We start from the raw sequence: 23,370 nt of genomic DNA on the forward strand, positions 1-23,370 counted from the left end.
AGCACTAACTGACTACCAGAGCAGTACATGTGAAAATTGGGGTTTCCAGTAAGGAAAGGATGGGGGTCAAATAGAGGTGAGACAAACAGGTGGAGAAAAAAGTAGAAAAGCAGAGCCAGGCTCCTATCTAAACACATAAGTGGACAGGGTACTGCAGACAGGGGAGTTTAAGTGGGAGTTTGATAGAGGGTGTATGAAAGAAGGAGTGATTTGGCTTTTTCTGAGCCCCCCCCTCAATGCTGTTGAAATCTCCAGAACAGTTTCCACCCAATGTGAGTGGCATGCAGGGACTGGACATCTTTTCCTTTCTCCCCTGTAGGGTGTCACAAGCACCAGACAGGTGGGGCTCCATCCCTTCACCTGGCCAGAGGCTGAGACCAAACAAGTAACGCAAGGCACAACTGCAAGATGGGAATGGTAAAAAATAAGGATGAAATCTCCTTTGGTTTATTGCAAACCTATTACTCAGGCAGTTCTCAGAGCAGAAAACAGGTGCCTTGTACAGAGGATGGTGGGTGTTGGCTATTTGACTGTGTGGCCGCACTGCAGGTAGGGGGAAATCATAACTCATGAAGTTAATATCTGAATTGTGCCTTAGTCTGGCCACTATGCTAACAGAATTCCAAAGTAAGGGCTGCTTTAGTTTTAGGCAAGATAATGAAATAAGGCCAGGTGCAGTTAGCATGAGTGGCAGATTATCCCACTTGGGACACCCCCATCTCATTCCATAAGACCTAAGGAAGGTTGTCCTATCTCAGACCGGGCCTTGGAGTTTGGAGGGAGGGATAGTTGCCCTGGCAACCACATTCTAAGAAGAGGCCCTGTATGTGAGAACAGAGATATGGCTTTCTCTTCTCCGCTGTCCCAGCTAGTGCATAAAAATGAATGTGCAAGTGCTAGATGCTGTTACTGTCTTTTGCTTTAGTCTTCTAGATAAATGCACCTCTGGATATGACTGTGTGAAGGCACCACCATTACTCCTGCAGATTCAGCATTACTCCAGTTAGACACAGATATCATTAGATGTCTGCTTTGCTTAAGTAACTTGTTAAGGAAAACCACCTGTACGAGAGAGAAGGTGTTCTGTAAGGTATGAGTGGAGATGCCACGTAACCTTTTGAGATTATTGGCTTATTGCGCTCATTTCATCTCACTGCTAGAACCTTTTCAGGCTTGGAAAACACCCAAGCTCTTGTCCCCCCCACACTCATTAGCATCCTACATTATCAATTGTAACCTAGTGTCTGGCAGTGTTCACTGAGCCTAACAAGCAAAGTGACACACCACCAGTGCTATCAAAACAAAAAGCAGTCAAGTAGCACTTTAAAGACTAGCAAAATAGTTTATTAGGTGAGCTTTCGTGGGACAGTTTGCTAGTCTTTAAAGTGCTACTTGACTGCTTTTTGTTTTGATAGTGTATAGACTAGCACGGCTTCCTCTCTGTTGCCACCAGTGCTGTGAGTAGTAAATCCATGAATGCCAACGTCTGCCTTCTGCTGAGCTTGTGTGCAGACAATGACCTGACGATTACCAACACTCTCTTCAGGCAAGCCAATAAATACAAGACCACATGGATGCACCCAAGAGCAAAACAGTGGCATCTGATTGACTATGTCATCAGTCACAGGCAGGACATTCAAGATGTTAAGATCACCAGGGCCATGCGGGGAGCTGAGTGCTGGACTGATCATAGATGCGTCAGATCAGTCTTTATGCTGCGCATCACACCACTGCACTACAAGAAGCTCAAGGTTGTCAGACTCTCCTTCAATGTCGGGAAGCTGCAACATACTGGTCATTGTGAGAAACTTGCAGCCTGCCTTGACGAAGTGCTGATGTCCCATGGACCTGTGACTGGAGAGACAACTGGGACCAGTTCAAAAATCTGGTGATGGAGTTAGCCAAGTCAACACTAGGACTGAAAAAGAGAGTTCACCAAGACTGGTTTGATGAAAATGATGGGGCCATCATGAAGATCTTAGAGGAAAACCAGAACGCATTTCTGCTATGGCAAAACGATCAGTCCACAATCTCCAAATGTGATAGTTTCAAACACTTTCAGAGCCAGGTGCAAACAGCACTTCGCAAAATGCAAGATGAGTGGAGGAAGAGTAAAGCTGGTGAAGTCCAACACTACACTGACACCAAGAACTCCAAGATGTTCTTCAGTGCTATCAAAGCTGTGTATGGACTTTCAAAGCCAAGTACTACACCTGCCCTGTCTGCAGATGGCATGATCCTTCTGAGGGAGATGAACAGTATCAACAATAGGAGGAAAGATCACTTCAGCTACCTTCTCAACAGACCCTCCATTGTCGACCCTGTGGCCCTAGACCAGACCTCTCAGAAACCCACAATAGACAGTCTTAACCTGCCCCCTACAATGGATGAGGTCAAAAAGGCAAATCAGCCAGACCAGCTCTGGCAAAGCCCCTGGGATGGACAGTATCCCTGCTGAAATTTTCAAAGCGGCAGGACCAGTGTAACTTGAAGCCTTTCACAACATCTTGATCAGCATCTGGGAAGAAGAAGACATGACCAAAGACTTTAAGCGTGCCACAATCAGCTCGCTCTTCAAAAACAAGGGCAACAATCTGACTGTGGAAATTACCAGGGCATCTCCCTTCTCTGTACTGCTGGGAAGATCTTGGCTCGAGTCATCCTCAATTGTCTGATCACCAGCATCTCGGAGGAGAACCTGCTAGCGGCACAGTGTGGTTTTCGCCTAGGCCGCAGCACCATTGACATGATCTTTGCTGTTCGTCAGGTCCAGGAAAAGTACATAGAGCAGAACTTGGATCTGTACGCTGTCTTTATAGACCTGACCAAGGAGTTTGACTTCATCAACAGAGAAGCCCTGTGGATTATCCTGTCAAAATTTGGCTGCCTGAAAAGATTCATTAACCTCATATGCCTGTTCCACAATGACATGACTGGCTTTGTTCTTTCAAATGGCGAGTCCTCAGATCCATTTGCAATATCGAATGGTGTGAAGCAAGGGTGCGTGCTGGCCCCAGTGTTATTCAACCTCTTTTTCACGTGTCACTCAGTTAGGGACTTGGACCATGGAGTCTACATAAAATACAGACTTGATGGGTCACTTTTTGACCTTCGTCATTGGAATGCTAAAACCAAGATGCTTGAGAGGCTCATCCTTGAAGCCCTTTTTGCTGACGACTGTGCACTTATGGCACACAAGAGCTGCGTCTACACGTGCACACTACTTCGAAGTAGCGGCACCAACTTCGAAATAGCGCCCGTCACGTCTACACGCGTCGGGCGCTATTTCGAAGTTAACTTCGACGTTAGGCGGCGAGACGTCGAAGTCGCTAACCTCATGAGGAGATAGGAATAGCGCCCTACTTCGACGTTCAACGTCGAAGTAGGGACAGTGTAGACGAGCCGCGTCCCGCAACGTCAAAATTGCCGGGTCCTCCATGGCGGCCATCAGCTGCGGGGTTGAGAGATGCTCTCTCTCCAGCCCCTGCAGGGCTCTATGGTCACCATGGGCAGCAGCCCTTAGCCCAGGGCTTCTGGCTGCTGCTGCTGCAGCGGGGGATTCATGCTGCATGCACAGGGTCTGCAACTCGTTGTCGGCTCTGTGCATCTTGTGCTGTTTAGTGCAAGTGTGTCTGGGAGGGGCCCTTTAAGGGAGCGGCTGGCTGTTGAGTCCGCCCTGTGACCCTGTCTGCAGCTGTGCCTGGCACCCTTATTTCGATGTGTGCTACTTTGACGTGTAGACGTTCCCTCGCTGCGCCTATTTCGATGTTGGGCTGAGCAACGTCGAAGTTGAACATCGACGTTGCCGGCCCTGGAGGACGTGTAGACGTTATTCATCCAAATAGACTATTTCGATGTCGCAACATCGAAATAAGCTATTTCAATGTTGGGTGCACGTGTAGACGTAGCCAAGGAATCTGATCTCCAGCTCATCATCAACAAGTTTGCTAATGACACTCACCTCTTTGGTTTGCCCATCAGCCTAGGAAAGACTGAGGTACTGTTTCAACCTGCTCCTGGGATCTGCTGCTCTCCACACTTCCATCTTTATGGAAGGAACAGTGTTAAATACAGTAGAGGAGTTCAAGTACCTTGGCAGTGTGATAGCCAATGATGGCTCCCTTGACAAAGAAATCAATGCCAGAATCTGCCAGGCCAGCTGGGCACTAGGATGTCTGAGAGTGCGAGTGTTGAATCAGCACAATTTCCAACAGTCCACTAAACTGAAAGAGTACAAGGCTGTAGTCCCGACCAATCTCCTGTATGGCTGTGAAACCTGGACCTCGTACATAAAACATATAAAACTGCTGGAGGCTTCCACACACACAGCCTGAGGTCAATACTGCACATTCGATGGCAGGACAGAGTTACGAACCTGGAAGTCCTGGACAGAGCAGGAACCACGAGCATCGAAGCCATGTTTCTGAAAGCCCAGCTTCACGGGACAGGGCACATCATACAAATGGAGGAGTCAAGAATCCCTAAGCAACTCCTCTATGGTGAACTCTCCCAGGGCAAAAGGAAGCAAGGTAGGCCTCGCAAGAGGTATAAAGACTGCATGAAGGCCAACATTACTCACGCTGGTTTAAAACTAGATCAGCTAGAGCAGCATGCAAAAGACCGAACAGGCTGGGGTGCTCTCGTACGACACGTGTGACAACTTTGAAGAGCAGCAATGCGTACGCCTCATTGATGCTCGTGAGAGGAAGAAAGCAACAGCAGCAGGTGCACCAACAGGGCCAGGACAATTCCCTTGCCCCCCTGTGAATTCCCATCCCATTCAAAGCTTGGTCTCCTGAGCCACATGTGAGTCCATAACCGATGAGCCTGTGCAAGCTCAAGACATCATCGTCAGACACGACGGACTACCTACTACCCAGCCTGTAACAATATTTGGGATTCATTCATCCCAAGGGCAGGACTCTGCACTTGTCCTTGTTGAACCTCATCAGCTTTCTTTTGGCCCAATCCTCCAATGTATATAGGTCACTCTGGACCCTATTTCTAGCCTCCAATCTACCTTACCCTTTATCTTAGTGTCATGTGCAAATTTGCTGAGGGTGCAATCCATGCCCTCATCCAAGTCATTCATAAAGATGTTGAACACTTATTACAAAGCCCCACTCCAAAGCACAATACTGCCAAAAAATTTGCCAGACTGCTCACAGGTACTCTGCAACAAAATTACAAAAAAAAAAAAAAAAAAAGACCAGAATAACACAACTCTCTACTTAATTAAAAAACAACAAAAACAAAAACCTGATTCCCTGTTATGAAGTTTCCAAACTGTGACTCCAGGATACCTCCCATACACAGCAGGTTCTGCAGCCCCCCCGACTTAAACTCCACTCACTCCTCCTGCCCTCCTTGGCTTAAATCCTACTCAGGTTTAAACTATGGCTGCAGTGATGGGACCGTCCCCACCTTAGCAGCAGAGCCCCCAGGTGCATCTGACACTCTGCTAGCACTGTCCAGATGGCAGCTTCCCCGTCCGCTGTGCACTCTCAATGGGGTGCCTTCTGGGCGGGGGGCTGGGGAGGGGACCAGGTCAGCACAGCTGTAGCCATGGCTGGTGTGAGGGCATCCTGTTGGTGTTTTGTTCCCTGTGTTTGGACCACTGACTGTTAATAAAGGTCTCTCAGTGCAGCAGCGGAGATGCAGCTGGCTCTGGGGTGAGGCATGAGGTTGGTTATAGGGGGACCCTCACAGCAAAGATGCATCTGGCTCTGGGGTGAGGTGGTGAGCTGCTTAGGGAGAAGATCCTTCACCCATTGCTGAGTCTTGACCCATTTGTGGGGAGCTGTTATACAGCAAACCTTTGCCCAGATATGAAATGTGACTTCTTCTGGTGAGGGGCATGGGTGGCGTCTCTGAGGTGAGGCAGGGGGGTAGGACTGGTTAAACAGGGTCCCAGAATAAAATGGCACCTCCACTTTTGGAGAGAGGAGCAAGGGGGGATGCAGGGCTTTTGGGAAGAATAGGGCTGGAGCAGCAGGGCCAGAGTTTGGGATTCTCCAACTTCTAGGGAGTTTCTCTCCTGCTAGGACCCCTCACACAGTACTGAGATGAGGCTGGCTCTGGGGTGGAACACAGGGAGTGGATATAAAGAGAACCAGCACTGAGATGCAGCTGGCTCTGGTGTGAGATGTGCAGAGTTGTTGTATGAGGACCCCCCTCACCAGGCATGGAGATGCGTCTGGCTCTGGCATGGGGGCGGGGCTGCTTACACAGAGATCCCTCACTTGGCACTAATGTGGGGTGGGACACAGGGACCTGTCACAGAGACCCCTCACTTGGCACTAACGTGGGGTGGGACACAGGGACCTGTCACAGAGACCCCTCACTTGGCTGGCTCTGGGGTGGGATGCAGGGACCAGTCACATGGGATCCCTCACTTGGCATGGAGATGACGCTGTCTCTGGGGCAGAGCACAGGGAGCCAGTTACACACAGACCCCCTCACCTGGCACTGAGATGCAGCTGTCTCTAGATTGGGGTGTGAGGTAGCTGGTTATATGGGGACCCCTCATCTGGCTTGGAGATGCAGCTGGCTGTAAATGCGGATGGCTCTGGGTGAGATGTGGGGTCTAGTTACACAAGGACCCCTTGCCCTTCCAGAGATACAAGTGGCTCTGGGGTGGGGCTCTGGGGGCTGGTTACATAGGGAGCCCTCCCCCGGCACTGAAATTCATCTAATTCTGGGGCACAGAGGGATGGATATAGGGGGACCCCTTGCCTGCCACTGAGATGCAGCTGGCTCTGGAATGGTGGCCCCCTTGCTTGGCTCACAGGCCCCCCAAACCCCCTTCCATGCCCCCAGCCCCTCTGCCCTCCAAGTCTCCCAACAATCTGTGACCCCCACAACCCCCTTCCATGGCCCCAGCCCCCCTCTGTGACACCAGCCCCCTGCAATCTCCAGCCCCTCCAAACCCACTCTGACTCCAGCCTCCCCGCAACCCTCAGCCCTGCCCCCGCCATGTCCTCATCCACCTGTGCCCCCTGTCAAAGTTAGACTCAAGACTCACAATTTGTCAGACCACTCTGTTTATTAGCAAAGCTGCTCTGCTAATACATTTAGAAAAGTGAGTCCCCTCCCAGGGCTCAGGTCTCTTAATTTATACAGATCAAGAAGGCAAGTTAATAGACAAAGGAAAAAAAGGACAAAAAACAGACACACACACCCCCCATATAGTCCCTAAGACCAGTTACGTACCTTCATTTCCATATCACCCTTAGCAATCCCCTGCCAATGACTCCCTGGTTACCTTAATTAATTACTGTCTAGCACCTACTGCTCCGGTTTCTGCTTTCCCAGGCACACCTGGCTCCATCCAAACCCACCCTACATTCCTACACACAGTATCAACATAACTTCCCTTCTTGAGCTCAGAAGTAACATTGTATCATAGTGTGATTTAAGTTCTTTTTACAATGTAACTCTTTTATGTACAATGTCACATCTTATACTTCCACACCCCCTACTCCTCTGTGATCCCAGGCACCCTCTTATCCCTCTCCCCGCAGCCCTCCATCTCCATCTTTCCCCTGCCCTACCTCACAGGAACAGGAGACCGGTGGGAAGTTTGTTTTTTGCCACCGCTACTAATGGAACTCAATTTAATTGGTTTAATTGGTTTAAACCAAGTCGACTGAGTTCCATTATTTGCATGGCAAAGTAGGGCAGGGCGGGAGGGAGCAGAGGCAGCCAGAGGGCTGAGGCAGCAGCTTAACTTGATGCAAATGGCTCTTAAAAAGCCATAAGCAGCTCACACAGAACAGCCAGTCGGCTTTTAAAAATGGCACAGCCAGCTTCTGAAGTGGCCCCTCCAGCTGTGGCGCCTGCACCAAGTGCCTCAGTTGCCTGACCCTCATCACAGCCCTGGCAGACTGAGTCAGGAGCCTCAGCTCTTTCGCCTCACACCCATGAATAACCTCCTAGCCTCCCTCATGCACTCCCTCAGCAGCCGCCCACCCTTCTGAGTGGGCAGAAGGGAGGAGGAAGCACTGTTGAGGAGACAGGAGGCCGTCATCTCTCACACACTCGCACTTAACTTCCATGGAGGCACACACAGAGTTTCTGGGCAGGCTGCAGCCGCATTCGCTTCATGGCCTAGGCCAGTGCTTGACAAGCTGCGTCCCACAGGCCCTTGCTGCCCTTTGGAGTTATGCGCACATCCCACCGGATAGCCTGCTTACCCTTAGCCACACGCCCAGGGGCCAGATTCCACTGGTTTCTGCGTGCCTACTGGTTTTTCCTGCCATTCTCAAAAAGTGACACACACATAGAGAAAGGGCAAGTAAACTGAGGTGCTTGGTCTTTGCACACAGTGCTGAAAGCCGAGTGCTCCCATTCCAGTGCTCCCATTGCGGTAGACAAGCACATTTAGTGAAACTGTCATACGCCAGGAGACTGTGTTAAAACCCTCTTGCAGCCCACTGAGATGAAAGAGGGCCATGCATGTGGCCCACTCACTAGCCTAGCTTGACCAGCGCTGGGGCTAGGGCCTTGGCCACCTACGGGTTGCAGCCTGAATCAAAGGCCCAGAGTCAAAAGAATGTTGCCTAGGGCAGGCAGAGAACGGTTTCAACCCACCACGGCTGGGCCCAGTATGCTTCCTCTGTGCTACTCTGCTTGGAGGGACAAAAAATGCCTGGCTTGCAGTGTGGTGCCTGTCCTGGAAGGCGAGCATTCTGCTAGGCAGTGGCCTCATGTCTCTCATGCTGTCCCTGTGGCGCAATGGGTTGGTGCATTTGGCTGTTAACTAAAAGGATGGTGGTTTGAGCCCATCCAGGGATAGCACTATTAGTGTGTAAAAGCGTGTAGACTGCAACTATCCCCCCTTTGCCATCTGAAGCTGTCCCAATGGGGTGAACCTGTATCTGGGGTCTGCCACACAAACCCTGGTCTCCCAACATACCCCTAGCTGGGCCTCTGGCTTCAACCTTGGGGGCTCCCCCTCTGCTCCTGCCACTGCTCAAACTCAGAGTAAGAACTCAGGAGCTGCGCTGGCTCTAAGCCTGCCTCCCTCCTACTGCCTCAATGGCTGCACAAACCTCTGGGCCTGTTGCAATACAGGAGATTTCTGGGGACACTACAGAGAGGGCCAAACAAGGACAAGTTGACAAGAGACCGCACTGCCCAAAGCTCTCCCCTGTAATGCACAACTAAACCTATCACAGAGAGCATTTCTCTTTGCCACCCTGGCAAGAAAAGTCATATAAACAACCCCATCAATGTGCCAGTTCTCCGTACCACTCCTTAGAGTAGTGGGCTACGTCTACACGTGCAGCCAACATCGAAATAGACTATTTCGATGAATAATGTCTACACGTCCTCCAGGGCCGGCAAAGTCGATGTTCAACTTCGACGTTGCTCAGCCCAACATCGAAATAGGCGCAGCGAGGGAACGTCTACACGTCAAAGTAGCACACATCGAAATAGGGATGCCAGGCACAGCTGCAGACAGGGTCAACGGGCGGACTAGCGCTTCCGGGGCAACAGCTAGCCGCTCCCTTAAAGGGCCCCTCCCACATACACTCAGCCTGCACAGCACGCGGTCTGAGGAGCCATATAGGCACACACACCCCGAGCGCTGCAGTCATGGACCCCCAGCAGCAGCAGCAGCAGCAGCAGCTCTAGAGGTCCACCCAGCCCTCCCGGCAGGAGCAGGGCTTGCCCTGGCTCATGCCATGTTGGGGGCAGCTGAGCACCTTCTTGCCCCAGGGGAGGAGATGCCCCCAGGGCAGCGGGGCTCAGCCCCTACCCCTGCAGCACCACCCCCCCCCGCCTCACACGCCGGCGGCTGTGGAGCTACCCCACCAGCACCGACTGGTGGGAGCGGCTGGTGCTTGGGGAGTGGGACGACGACCACTGGCTCAGGAACTTCAGGATGAGCCGGCAGACATTCCTGGAGCTCTGCCAGTGGCTCACCCCCACACTCAGGCACCGGGACACTGCCATGCGGCGTGCCCTCCCTGTGGAGAAACGGGTCGGCATCGCTGTCTGGAAGCTGGCCACTCCGGACAGCTACCGATCCGTGGGGCAGCAGTTTGGTGTCGGAAAGGCCACCGTCGGGGCTGTCTTCATGGAGGTAAGAGAACCCACAGGGGGAGGCCAGGGCAGGGCAGGGGGGCCAGGGGAGGGCAGGGGGGGCAGGGCAGGGCAGGGGGGCCAGGGCAGGGCAGGGCAGGGCAGAGCAGGGCAGGGAAGAGCAGGGCAGGGCAGGCCAGGGCAGGGCAGGGGGGCCAGGGCAGGGCAGGGCAGGGCAGGGCAGGCCAGGGTAGGGCAGGGCAGGGCAGGGCAGGGCAGGGGGGCCAGGGCAGGGCAGGGCAGAGCAGGGCAGCGCAGGGTAGGGCAGGGCAGGGCAGGGGGGCCAGAGCAGGGCAGGGCAGAGCAGGGCAGGGCAGGGCAGGGCAGGGGGGCCAGGGCAGGACAGGGCAGAGCAGGGCAGGCCAGGGCAGGGCAGGCCAGGGTAAGGCAGGGCAGGGCAGGGGGGCCAGGGCAGGGCAGGGCAGGGCAGGGCAGGGGGGCCAGGGCAGGGCAGGGCAGAGCAGGGCAGGCCAGGGCAGGGCAGGGCAGGGCAGGGGGGCCAGGGCAGGGCAGGGCCATGCACACCCTGCTCACCCCTCATTGGGGCTGTCCCATGTGCTTTCTCTGCAGGTTGTGCGTGCCATCAACGCCATGCTCCTGCACAGGCTCGTGAGGCTGGGGGACCCACATGCCACTGTCGCCGCCTTTGCCACCCTGGGCTTCCCCAACTGCTTCGGGGCTCTGGATGGGACTCACATCCCCATCCGCGCCCCGCACCACAGTGGAGGCCGATACGTCAATCGGAAGGGCTACCATTCAGTCGTCCTGCAGGCCTTGGTGGACAGCCGGGGACGGTTCCAGGACATTTACGTGGGCTGGCCTGGCAGCACCCACGACGCCCGGGTTTTCCGGAACTCGGGCCTGTGCCGCCGGCTGGAGGCGGGGACCTACATCCCCCAGCGGGAGATCCCTCTGGGGGACACCACCATGCCCTTCTGCATCATCGCGGATGCGGCCTACCCCCTCCGGCCGTGGCTCATGCGCCCCTACACGGGCCACCTCTCCGCCAGCCAGGAGCGCTTCAACGAGCGCCTGAACCGTGCGCGCCAGGTGGTGGAGCGCTCATTTGGCCACCTCAAGGGACGCTGGCGATGTCTCCTCACCCGCCTGGATGCCAGCCCCAACAACATCCCCCAGATTGTGGGTGCCTGCTGCGCCCTGCACAACCTCGTGGAGAGCAAGGGGGAGAGCTTTCTTCAGGGCTGGGCCGCCGAGGCCGGCAGGGCACACGTGCAGCCACCTGCTGCCCCCAGTCGGCAGGTGGACCCAGAGGGGACCCGGGTCTGGGAGGCCCTGCGGGCCCACTTTGAGCAACAGGCCGCGGGGTGAACTCTGCCCAGGCCCCCTACTGCCCGCCCCTTCCTCCCCCACACTCCTGCCCCAACGCCCACACCATGGAGCACCCCACCGCCCCCCCCCACTTGTCCAGGAGAAATGACAGCACGAACTTGTGGGTGAACGTAAATGTTTTTTTTGTCTTAACGAATTTTTTTTTTTTTTGTAAATAAATAAATATATATGTGAAACAGAAACCAAAAAGGAGGGACAAACGTTCAACAAAAGCAAGATGTGCACAAATAAAACAATATACAACAACAAATCAAAGAACTGTGCGCCATCAACAAAAAAGAAAAGCAGGGAGGAGAACGGGGAGAACTATTTACAGGGGGGGGACGGGGCAAACAGGGGCACCAACAACAGAAACCAGTCCCCAAAGTCTGTCCAACAAGGGGGGGGGGCCATGTCCCGGGCCCCTCGCCCCTACAGCCCAGCAGTGGGCGTGCCCGGCCGGGAGCTCCGCCGGGCCTGCAGTCTGGTCCATGGCTGGGTGGGAGCGGGCTCCACCGGAAGGTAGCGGCGCCGGCGAGTCTCGGGTGGCTCCAGGGGTCCCTCGGCGCGGTGGCCCTCGCGGGGAGGTGGTGGGGCGACGGCGGACGGCCTGGCGACGGCTGGAGCAGCTGGTGGTGGGGCTGCAGGAGCGGGCATGGCGGGCGGTGGCTCGGCCGGCGCGGCATGGGGGGCCAGGTAGTCGACCAGCCAGTTGATGGTCTCCATATAGGCCCCCCATGCCTCCCTGCACCAGGCCAGCACCTGCTCCTGCAGCCGGAGGTGCTGCTCCGACACCTCCAGCTGCCGGCGGAGGATGGCCAGCAGCTGGGGGTCCGTGGCCGCCACCGGTAGCAGGCGCGGGGTCCGCCGTCTGGTCCTCCGCGGGGCCGGTCGTACCTCGGCCGAGGGGCTGCCCTGGAGCGAGGGTCCCGGAGGGCTCTCTGGGACAACCGAGGCCTCGCCGGCACTCTCTTCCGGTCCTTCGGATGGTGCAGGTGCAGGTGCAGGACACAGGAGAGGAGGGGGGAAAGAAGAATGGAGACAGGCGTTAGTGTGGGCCCCGAGCCGTGGCCTTTGTCCCCCCCGCCCTGTGCTGCAGGTTCCCCATCCCCGTCCCCGGGAGATGCTGCTGTGATGGATGGGGTTCAGGGGTCCCCCTGCCCTGCACCCCGTCCCCTGGTGGGAGCGACTCTCACTTCACCCCGCAGGGTCTGAGAGCAGGAGAGCTTTCTTAGGCCACAGATGGCCAGTTTCTGGCAGGAGTGTCAGCACCAGCTGTCGGAAGATACAGTCCTTCCAACCCATCGTGGGGAGAAGACCCCAAGGGGGGGCCCTCTGGGATGCAGCTTTCCCCCTCCTCTGGCTGGCTGCCTACCAGCTCTCCCTTCCCCTAGCTTCTACTTGTGGCCCCCGCCCTCGCCCCCTAATTCCAAGCCAGCTCGGCTCCTCCCTCCTGTTTGCTGAGGGCAGAGGTGTCACGTGCCAGCTGTAGTGCCAGGATCCTCCTTTCGCCCTGGGAGCTCCTCGGCTCTGGTGGCTCATATGTAGGCTGAGTCTCCCTTTGGCACTCCCCCCACTCCATCACATGCTGCTGCTGCGGGGTGTCCCACCCCCTCCGCCCGGGGGCCCCTCGAGTTTCCGCTCCCCCCTGGCCTGGGGATGGGGCATGGCACTGTCATGCAGGGTGGCGGGGGACAGGGGCTGATGGCTGCAGTGCTGTGAGGGCCATGGCCCTGGTGTCCTTGGGGCCATGGCCATGTGAGCGTGTGGGGGGCCCTGGACACATCTCTGTTCCCCCCGCCCCTCCAGCCCCGGGGTGTCCACCAGAGAGGGGTACCTACCTGTGGGTCCGCTCCCACGGTCCGGAGATCCCCGGGGGTCGGAGGCCCTGCTGCTGCTCCGGGATGGCAGGAGGAGGATCTGCTGGCTGGATTCTGCGGAGGAGGAGCCCCCCTCCTCCTCCTCCTCCTCCTCCTCCTTCCGCGATGTCCCGGGGCTTGCCTCCGGGGCGGAGTCTGTCTGCAGGGCCTGCTCGGGCTCGTCAGCCGAGGTGTCAAGGGTGGCCGGAGTGGAGGAGGTGTGCCGGGAGCCCAGGATGTCCCTGAGCTCCCTGTAAAAGGGGCAAGTGACGGGGGCGGCCCCAGATCGGCTGGCCGCATCCCGGGCCCGGGCGTAACCCTGCCGCAGCTCCTTGACCTTACTGCGGACGTGGTCAGGAGTGCAGGCAGGGTCACCCCGGGCAGCCAGGCCGTCGGCCAGCCGAGTGAACACATCTGCGTTCCGCCTCTTGCTCCCCATTACCTGGAGCACCTCCTCCTCGCTCCAGAGCCCCAGCAGGTCCCGCATCTCGGCCTCCGTCCAAGAGGGGCCCCGCTGCCGCTTCCCAGACTGCGTGGCCCTCTGGCTGCCCTGGCTGCTCTGCCTCCCCTTGGGGGGGGGTCCCCTGGGGGCGCTGGGGGGGCTGCTGGGCAGCCATCGCTGCGGTCAGGGGCTGAGGGCTCTGCAGGCTGCCCGCGTGTGCAGGCAGGAGCCTGCACGTTGCCTCAGCCTCCTGCAGTCAGGGCGGGGGAGGGGACCTTTAAGGGGCCGCTCCACGTGGCCACCAGTGAGCTGAGGGGCTGGAGAGAGCGTCTCTCAACCCCCCAGTTGATGGCCGCCATGGAGGACCCGGCAATTTCGACGTTGCGGGACGCGGATCATCTACACTGTCCCTACTTCGACGCTGAACGTCCAAGTAGGGCGCTATTCCTATCTCCTCATGAGGTTAGCGGCTTCGACGTCTCGCCGCCTAACGTCGAAGTTAACTTCGAAATAGCGCCCGATGCGTGTAGACGTGACGGGCGCTATTTCGAAGTTGGTGCCGCTACTTCGAAGTAGCGTGCACGTGTAGATGCAGCTTATGTTAGAGGTCATCCACGAGTTCGTTTACCTCGGGTCCACCATCACTGACACCCTGTCGTTGGACACTGAGCTAAATAGGAGGATCAGAAAAGCAGCCACAACTTTGTCCAGGCTCATCAAGAGAGTATGGAATAACAACAAGCTGTACAGTCACACCAAAATGCAAGTCTACAGAGCCTGCATCCTCAGCACCCTCCTTTATGGCAGCGAGACTTGGCCCTGTATGCCCGCCAGGAAAAGAAGCTGAACGTCTTCCCCTTGCGCTGCCTCAGGCGCATCCTTGGAATATCATGGAAGGACAAAGTGACCAACACTGACGTCCTCGAGCAAGCTGGAATCCCAACCATGCACACCCTCCTCAGGCAGCGTCGGCTTCCCTGGCTTGGCCACGTCCACAGGGTGAATGATGGAAGGATTCCAAAAGACATCCTGTATGGTGAGCTAGCCTCTGGCAAAAGACCTCCCAGATGCCCCCAGTTGCGCTACAAAGATGTCTGCAAGAGAGACCTCAGAGAGGTAGACATCGAGCTGGACAACTGGGAAGAACTAGCAGACGACCACAGCAGATGGAGGCAGGGGTTACACAAGGGCCTTCAGAAGGGCGAGATGAAGATCAGACAGCTAGCAGAGGAGAAACGAGCACACAGAAAGCACAATAAGGACTTGCCAGACACCCACTACATCTGCAAGAGATGCAGCAAGGACTGTCACTCTCATGTGGGTCTTCATAGTCACTATAGATGCTGTAAATGAAGTCCTCAATTGAAACTATAAAGGGTGCGATCCATAATCTATGCAGACTGAAGGATGCCTACTACTACTACTACTAAGTCATAGAATCGTAGAACAATAGAGCTGGAAGAGACCTAAAAACGCCATTGAGTCCAGCCCCCTGCCCTAGGCAGGACCAAACCCATCAGATCAGCCCAGCCAGGGCTTTGTAAAGGTGAGACTTAAGCACCTCCAGGGGTAGAGACTCCGCTACTTCCCTGGGCAGACCATTCCAATGCTTCACCACCCGCCTAGTGAAAAAGTTTTTCCTAATGTTCAACCTGGACCTTCCCAACTGCAACTTGACACCATTGCTCTTTGTTCTGCCATCCGTGACCACTGTGAACAGCCTCTCTCCAGCCTCTTTGCAACCTCCCTTCAGTAAGTTGAAGGCTGTTATCAAGTCCTCCCTCAGTCTCCTCTTCTGCAGACTAGACAGTCCCAATTCCCTCCACCTTTGTTCATAGGTCATATGCTCCAGGCCCCTAATTATTTTGGTTGCCCTCCGCTGGACCCTCTCCAGTGTATCCACATCCTTCCTATAATTGGGGGCCCAGAACCGGACACAGTACTCCAGATGCGGCCTCACCAAAGCTGAACACAGAAGAATAATCACTTCTCTGCATCTACTGGCAACGCTCCTCTTGGTGCAACCTAATATGTCATTAGCCTTCTTGGCTACAACGGCACACTGTTGACTCATGTCCAGCTTCTCGTCCACTACAACTCCCAGGTCCTTTTCTGCAGAACTACTACTGAGCCAGTCGGACCCCAGCCTGTAACAATACGTGGGATTCTTCTGGCCCAAGTGCAGGACTCTGCACTTGTCCTTATTGAACCTCATCAGACTTTTTGCGGCTGACTTCCATTTTGTCTGAGTCACTCTGGACCCTGTCCCTACTCTCCAGCGTATCTACCGCTCCCCCTAGCTTTGTGTCATCCGCAAACTTGCTGAGGGTGCACCGTACTTTGGAGAGTGCGCCTGCCTGTCTGTCTGCGCTATGTTTGCTCAAGAACACCTCTTAAACTGTAAGAACTGTGACTGTAAAGTTTGGCATGTAATGTCTACTTACCGTAACTTAAACCCAGGTCAGGGGCTCGTCATGCCCGGAAAATGGGACAGGGTGGGTATCCCACAGTTTTTTCAGAATGTGGAAAGGGAGGTGCACCGACTGGAGGGATGACATACATCAGACTCACCAAAAACCAAGCAGTTTGGTAGCACTTAAAGATTAACATATTTGTTTATTAGTAATGAGCTTTTGTGGGTCAGAGCGCTGGGGGCAGAGTGCAGGGGACACTGATTCTGCACAGTGACCACTGGAGCAACCACAGCAGGAACACAATGGCCATATGGAGCGAGGGTACCAAACTTTCTGGCCACCGGCCACATAAGTGCCTCCAGCCCTGGGGTCCAGTGCTCTGACTCTGCACCCAAGCAATTCACCTTCCTGGACTATCCCCCTTCCAGATACTGAGGCAAGGAACCCTGGTCTGCCCCCACCTTTACATCTGGGACTATTTTCTTCCCTCCCCCATACTGGAGTCACAGACCCTGCCCCCACTCCCCAACTTCAACCCACAACTGGGAATGTCACCTGATCGTAGCCCCAGCCCCCCAGGTCACCTCAGGGCCATGCCCCACACTATAGCCCAGTCTTACCTCACCCCTCATAGCTGTGGCCAGGCCCAATCCCATGCCATATCTACAGCCTCCCGTGGAGCTTAGGCTGGGGTGGGGAAAGCTGGACGGCCATCATCTGATGCACCCCCTGAGGACAGAAGAGGGGGCCTGGGAGCCTCAGCCTAACAGACCCCCCCCGACCCCGCAGTAGATGCTGGTCCTGGGAATCATGGATCAAACTGGCTTCATGCACCCGAGGACAGATGAGGCAGGGTAGAGGCAGGAGCTGTGGCATGATCTGGCCCTCCCACAGGGACAGGAAGTGGGGCTGGGAACCATGGCCTGATCCCCCCCGAGGTTGCCATGGGAGTTCCCAGTAGGCCCCCCACACCTGCCAGCCCTGTATGCTGAGCTTCCTGCCACCCTCTGCACCCCACCCTGAACCCCCGCCCCTTACTGTCTCCCACTAGCCCCTACCCTCAGTCCTACATCCTTCAGCCACTGATCTCAGCCCCACAACTCTCCCGGCCTCTGTCCTCGCTCCTGCGTCCACCCCTCCGGCCACAGGTCACACACATGCCATATGCTGCTGCCTCCCCCGTCCCCTGAGGCATGACAGCCCTGGTCTTGGCTGCCTGCCCTCTGTGCTGCTGCCCTGTGTCCCGTGTGGTGATGAGTAACTCTGCTCCCTGTAAAAAATGGGTAGTAGTTAATGATACATGTGATCGTAACAAACGGCTGCTTTAAGAAATTGCTACGGCTCTAGCACAGTCAAATGGGGAACAGTTGCGTTCACTGTTGTGTGGGGGGAATGGCTCCAGGTAGGGAAGAGTTGCTGGTAGTGTTGTGTGTGGGGGAGGGCTGTGAATAGCGAGGTGTTGACTGTAGGGGGGTGGTGTGTATGGAGGGGGTGGCTATGTGGAGAGAGGCACTGCCGGTGGTGGGCGTGTGTGTGTGAGAGTTTGGAACGGCTAGGTGTAGAGAGGAGCTGCTGGTAGCAGTATATGTGCAGAATGGCCGTGTGTAGACAGGCGCTGCCAGTAGCGGTGTGTGTGTGTGGGGACTGATTGTGTGTAGAGAGGCACTGCCAGTAGCGGTGTGTGTGTGGGGACTGATTGTGTATAGGGAGGCGCTGCCAGTAGTGGTGTGTGTGTGTGTAATGGCCGTGTGTAGAGAGGCGCTGCCAGTAGTGGTGTGTGTAGGGAGGCGCTGTCAGTACTGGTGTGTGTGTCTGGGGCATGGCTGTGGGTAAAGAGATGCTGTTGTTAGCAGTGTGTGTAGGTAACGCGTCTGTGAGGGGAGGCACTGCCAGTAGAGGCACGTGTGTGTGGAGAAGTTCTGCATGTAGTGAGGCGCCGCCTGCAACGGTGTGTTTGTGTGATGCCTGTGTGTAGGGAGGGGCTGCTGTTAGTGGTGTGGGGGGGGGACAGCTGTGGGTAGGGAGGTGCTGATGGTAGCAGTGGGAGGCGGAAACGGCTGCAGGTCGTAAGGTGCTGATGGTAATAGTGTCGGGGGGGGAACGGGCGTGTGCAGGGAGGCACAGGTGATAGCGATGTGTGTTTGGGGAATGGCTGTGGGTAGGGAGTCACTGACAGTAATGGTGTGGGGGGAGGGGAACAGTTGCAGGTAAGGAAGTGCTGTTAGTGGTGTGCTTGGGGGATCAGGTGTGTGGGGAGGTGCTGTCAGTAGTGCTGTGTGTGTGGGGAATGAGTGTGTGAGGAAGGTGCTTTCAGTAGTGATGTGTGTGTCGGGAGTCACTGACGGTGTGTGTTGGGGGGAACTGTTGCAGGAAAGGAAGTGCAGTTGTTAGCGGTGTGCTTGGGGGACCAGCTGCGTGTAGGGTGATGCTGTCAGTAGTGGTGTTTGTGTGGAGAATGGCTGTGGGTAGGGATGTGCTGTCATTAGTGGTGTGTGTAGGGGATTAGGGAGGTGCAGTCAGTAGCACTGTGTATGCGGGGAATGGCTGTGTGTAGGGAGGTGCTGGGTAGGGAGGTGCAGTCAGTAGCACTGTGTATGTGGGGAATGGCTGTGTGTAGGGAGGTGCTGCTGGTAGCGGTGTGTGTATGGGGGTTCGTGTGGGTAGGAAGCTGCTGACTGTAGCGGTGTTTGTGGTGGGGCTTGGTGGAGGGTAGGGAGGTGCTGATGGTAGCAGTGGGTGAGGGGAACGGCTGTGGGTAAGGACATGCTGACAGTAATGGTGAGTGGGGGAATAGGTGTGTGTAGGGATGCACTGATGCTAGTGGTGTATGTTGGGGGGGAAATCCATGTGTCGAGTCACAGATGGTAGCAGTGTGTGTGGAGAATGGCTGTGTTTAGGGAGGGGCCATTGGTAGAGGTGTGCATGTGGGGAATGCCTGTGGGTAGGGAGGTGTTCTTGGTAGCAGTGTGTGTGGGAGGGATCAGCTGTGGGTAGGGAGGCACCGTCAGTAGCGGCGTGTGTATGGGGAATGGCTGTGTTTAGGGAGGAGCCTGCGGTAGGTCCGCGTGTGTGTAGGGAGGTGCAGCTGGTAGCAATGTGTGTGTGGAGGGTATGGCTGGGTGAGGGAGGTGCTGACGGTAGCAGTGTGGAGGGGGTCTGGCTGTGTGTCAGAAGGTACTTACGATAGCTCTGTGTGTGGTAGCTGTATGTTGGCTGTTGGCTCTGTGTAGGGAGGCACTGCCTGTAGTGATGTGTGTGTGGGGAGCAGCTGTGTGTAGGGAGAAGTTACTGCTAGTGGTGTGTGTGTGGGGAGCGGCTGTGTGTAGGGAGATGTTGCTGCTAGCGGTGTGTTTGTGGAACGGCTTTATGTGGGGAGGTGCTCCTGGTAGTGCTGTAGGGGGTGGTCTGCTGTGTGTAGGGAGGCATTGCCTATAGCAGGTTGTGGGGGCAGGGGACGGCTGCGGGTAAGGAGGTGTTGTTAGCGGTGTATAACACCTGTGTGTGGGGAGGCAATGCCGGTAGCAGCATGTGTGTGTGGGGGGGAAGTGCTGCATGTAGTGAGTCACCCCCAGAAATAGTGTGTTTGTGGAATGGCTGTGTGTAGGGAAGTGCTGCTGGTAGTGTTGTGTGTGTGTGTGGGGGGATCGGCTTCAGGTAAGGAGGTGCTGATGGTAATGGTAAGTGCGGGGAATCAAGCTGTGGGTAGGGAGGTGCTGACAGTACCAGTGGGTGGGGGAATGGCTGTAGGTAGGAAGAAATCCTGTGGCACCTTATAGACTAACAGATATTTTGGAGCATAAGTACAAGCTTTTGTGGGCAGAGACCCCCCTTCATCGGATGACGAAGCAGGTCTTTACCCACACACGCGTCTGTTCCCAAATATCGGTTAGTCTATAAGGTGCCACAGGACTTCTTGTTGTTCTTGAAGATACAGACTGACACAGCTCCTCTCTGACACTTGTAGGTAGGAAGGTGGGTATAGGGAAGCACTGATGCTAGTGGTGTGTGTGTGGGGAACAGCTGCTGGTAAGGAGGTGGTGTTAGTGGTGTTTGGAACTCCTTTGTCTGGGGAGACATTGCTGGTAGGAGCTCAGGTAGGGGATTGGGGGGTGAGGGAACTGCTGGAGGGGGTTGGAAGGGAGAGGGGCAGGAAGGGGGCAAGCTGTGATAACCCTGCTGGGACATGCTCGCCCAAGGGCTGATTTATAACGAGGCTCATTGGGGATAGGAGTTGAACATTTCCCTATTTCCGAAAGAGAAAAGAACCTCCCTGGGCAGGGGAGGGAAAACAGAGGAGTGTGCTGGAGCCTGAATCTCCTAAGGTGAGAGTGCAGCGAAATACAAAGGGATTCCTGTCCCTGTTCCTTGCCCAGCACTCTTCTTCCCATGACAGCATGTGTGTAGTAGGTGTGTGGTAAACAAGAAGACACTGCCCTCCTCCATCTGCTGGGAGAGAGAAAGAACCCGCTCCTTCACTCTGTTCTCTGGAACCTCCTGGCCACTCTGAGCAGGGCAGGGATGGGATTCTGCTCCTCCAGCCCTCCCAGAGCTGCCCTATTTTTGTTTGTCCTCCATGACTCAGAGGGATGTTATTGGGGCATCAGGCTCTGAGTGGGGAGCACCTGTTGTTTCAGGTGCTGGTGACCTTCGAGGAGGTGGCTGTGTATTTCACCGAGGGGCAGGGGGCTTTGCTGGATGCTGCTCAGAGAGCCCTCTACAGGGATGTCATGCAGGAGAACTATGTCACTGTGACCTCACTGGGTAAGTGTTCCCGTCCCTTTAGCTGTTGAAGCCAAAGGTCGTGTATTTCTGCATCTGGTCAGGTTCGTCCCTAGTCAGTTAGATTGGAGGGGGATGGGTCTCATAGCCCCCACAGCTCCAGTGTGTGAGAGACATTCACATCCTTGCCTCCACCCACAAGTTCGACGTCCATTAGGTTCATGGCTCATGCTTTGTCACCCCGACCCCCCAGCTGGCACAATGACAGAAGTGGTGTATTACGCTGTCTGTGTTAATTCTTACGTACATACAGTATTTGTGCATCTCCCTTCCTGGGACTTGTTCCATGTATGGGAGGGCTCTGGGCACTGGAGGTTCAGACACAGGCTGGGGTTTGATCCTGTGCCTTATCAAGTTCCCCAGAGCCGCAAATTCTGAACACATCAGCCTCTCCCCAGGGGCCTCAGTGACCATGTTCCTGTCTGTCATGTCCGACAATCCCCAGCAAATCAGCTCAAGCTAAACTCAAGCTGTGCGCTTTGTGAACCATAAAGCCCCAGTCCTCAGTGCTCTGTGCTCACGCCTTATCTCACCCCTGGGCAGGACTCCCCATTCCCAAGCCTGCCCTGATCACCTGTCTGGAAGCAGGGGAAGAGCCGTGGGTCCCAGATGTCCAGGACAGGAAGAGCTCAGGAGTCAGTGGCACAGGTGAGGAATCAGTGACACTGATACAGAAAGTATCTGGAAAATGGAGGGAAAAAATTAAAACCCCCAGAGTGTTGTGTGAGCCCCCTCCCTTCTGCCTCATCTCAGTCAGGTCAAGTTGTGCCCAACAGGTGTCAAGGCAGATATCGCTTATGGCTGCCCCCACCGTCACTCTTGTCAGCTGTCAAGTGTTTTCTACTCGTTTTGTCATTCATGGGAGTGTTTGGATGGGATGTGGAGGAAGAATCCAAATTCCCAGTCTTCTCCTCAGTGACTGTTTTCCCTCTTTGCTCTTCTACTTTTGGTCCTTTGTACCAGCCCAGACAATGACTCCTGCCTGGATTCTCTCTGCCCCTCAGCAGGTGATCAGCTGATGAATGATGACAAAGATGGGAATCCACAGAGGCAAGGCTCTGAGGAACTGGAGCAGCAGAGGTCCTTCATGCGAAGAGCTGAAGGGAATTTTCCCCAGTACTTGGAACAGAAAAAACCCTGGAGTGATTGGCACAGGTCAGAGAGGAACTGGGGCAACAGTCCAAGGAAGAAAATGGATGAACACCTTGAATGTGCAAGAATAGGCAATAATCCCAAGAACACCACAGCCCAGCATAGAAATCTCAAGGAAAAGAGAGCCTCTAAATGCTTGGAGTGTGGGAAAAGTTTCAGTCACTGCTCAGGCCTTATCAGCCATGGGAGAATTCATACAGGAGAGAAGCCCTTTAAATGCTTGGTGTGTGGGAAAAGTTTCAGTCAGTGCACACACCTTATTAGCCATGGGAGAATCCATACAGGCGAGAAGCCCTTTAAATGCTTAGAGTGTGGGAAAAGTTTCAGTGACCGTTCAGTCCTTATTAGCCATAGGAGAATCCATACAGGAGAGAAGCCCTTCAGATGTTTGGCGTGTGGGAAAAGTTTCAGACAGCGCTCAGTCCTTATTAAACGTGCGAATCCATACAGGAGAAAAGCCCTTTAAATGCGTGGCATGTGGGAAAAGTTTCAGGTACCACTCAGATCTTATTAAACATGGGAGAAGCCATACAGGAGAGAAGCCATTTAAATGCTTGGAGCGTGGGAAGAGTTTCAGGTACCACTCATACCTAATTATACATGGGAGAATCCATACAGGAGAGAAACCCTTTAAATGCTTGGAATGTGGGAAAAGTTTCAGTGACTGCTCAGTCCTTATTATCCATGGGAGAATCCATACAGGAGAGAAGCCTTTTAAATGCCTGGAGTGTGGAAAAAATTTCAGGTACCAGTCAGTCCTTATTAGTCATGGAAGAGTGCATACAGGAGAGAAGCCCTTTAAATGCTTGGAGTGTGGGAAAAGCTTCAGTCAGCGCTCAAGCCTTATTAGGCATGGGAGAATCCACACAAGAGGGAAAACCCATAGAGCAAGAGGAGGAGAGAGAGAGAAAGTGGCTGGGGGGAGGAATTTGGGTAGTGGCGGAGGTGGGGGTTAGGGGCTTCCCATCTCCCATCTGGACTGTCACAGCTGTGAGAGGAGAGAGACAACTTGGATTACAGCAGCTGTCTGGTAACGTGAAACCCAGCACTCTCTTTTCCCGCATCTGGGGCAGACTGCATGGGGTAGGTGGGAGAAATAAGGGTGGGGCTGGTGTTAGTGAGGTGGGAGAGTTTGTTTGTAGTGTGCTTGTGAGCTCCCAGCTGGGCTGCTGTTGCTGATGCCCACAAATCCAAGAGGTAGGACTGTTTCCCAACCTGTAGCTGGGCTGTTGCCAGCGGGAGCAGATTGCACCAGGATAGGTGGAGGAAAGAAGAGGTGGGTTGGTGCTGGCATCTGTGCAGAGAG

General features: G+C 55.1%; 1 protein-coding gene across 1 annotated transcript in view; it reads left to right on the plus strand.

The window, feature by feature from the left end:
• LOC142002536 (uncharacterized) overlaps window positions 1–23,020 on the plus strand; it is a 63,623-nt gene extending 40,603 nt beyond the window's left edge. Inside the window, 2 exon segments of the mRNA XM_074978713.1 lie at window positions 22,245–22,475; window positions 22,477–23,020. Coding sequence (XP_074834814.1) covers window positions 22,245–22,475; window positions 22,477–23,020 — 775 coding nt within the window.
• The last annotated feature ends 350 nt before the right edge of the window (window positions 23,021–23,370 follow it).

This window comes from Carettochelys insculpta, chromosome 28 (genome assembly GCF_033958435.1).
Source record: "Carettochelys insculpta isolate YL-2023 chromosome 28, ASM3395843v1, whole genome shotgun sequence".
Taxonomy (NCBI): Eukaryota; Metazoa; Chordata; order Testudines; family Carettochelyidae; genus Carettochelys; species Carettochelys insculpta.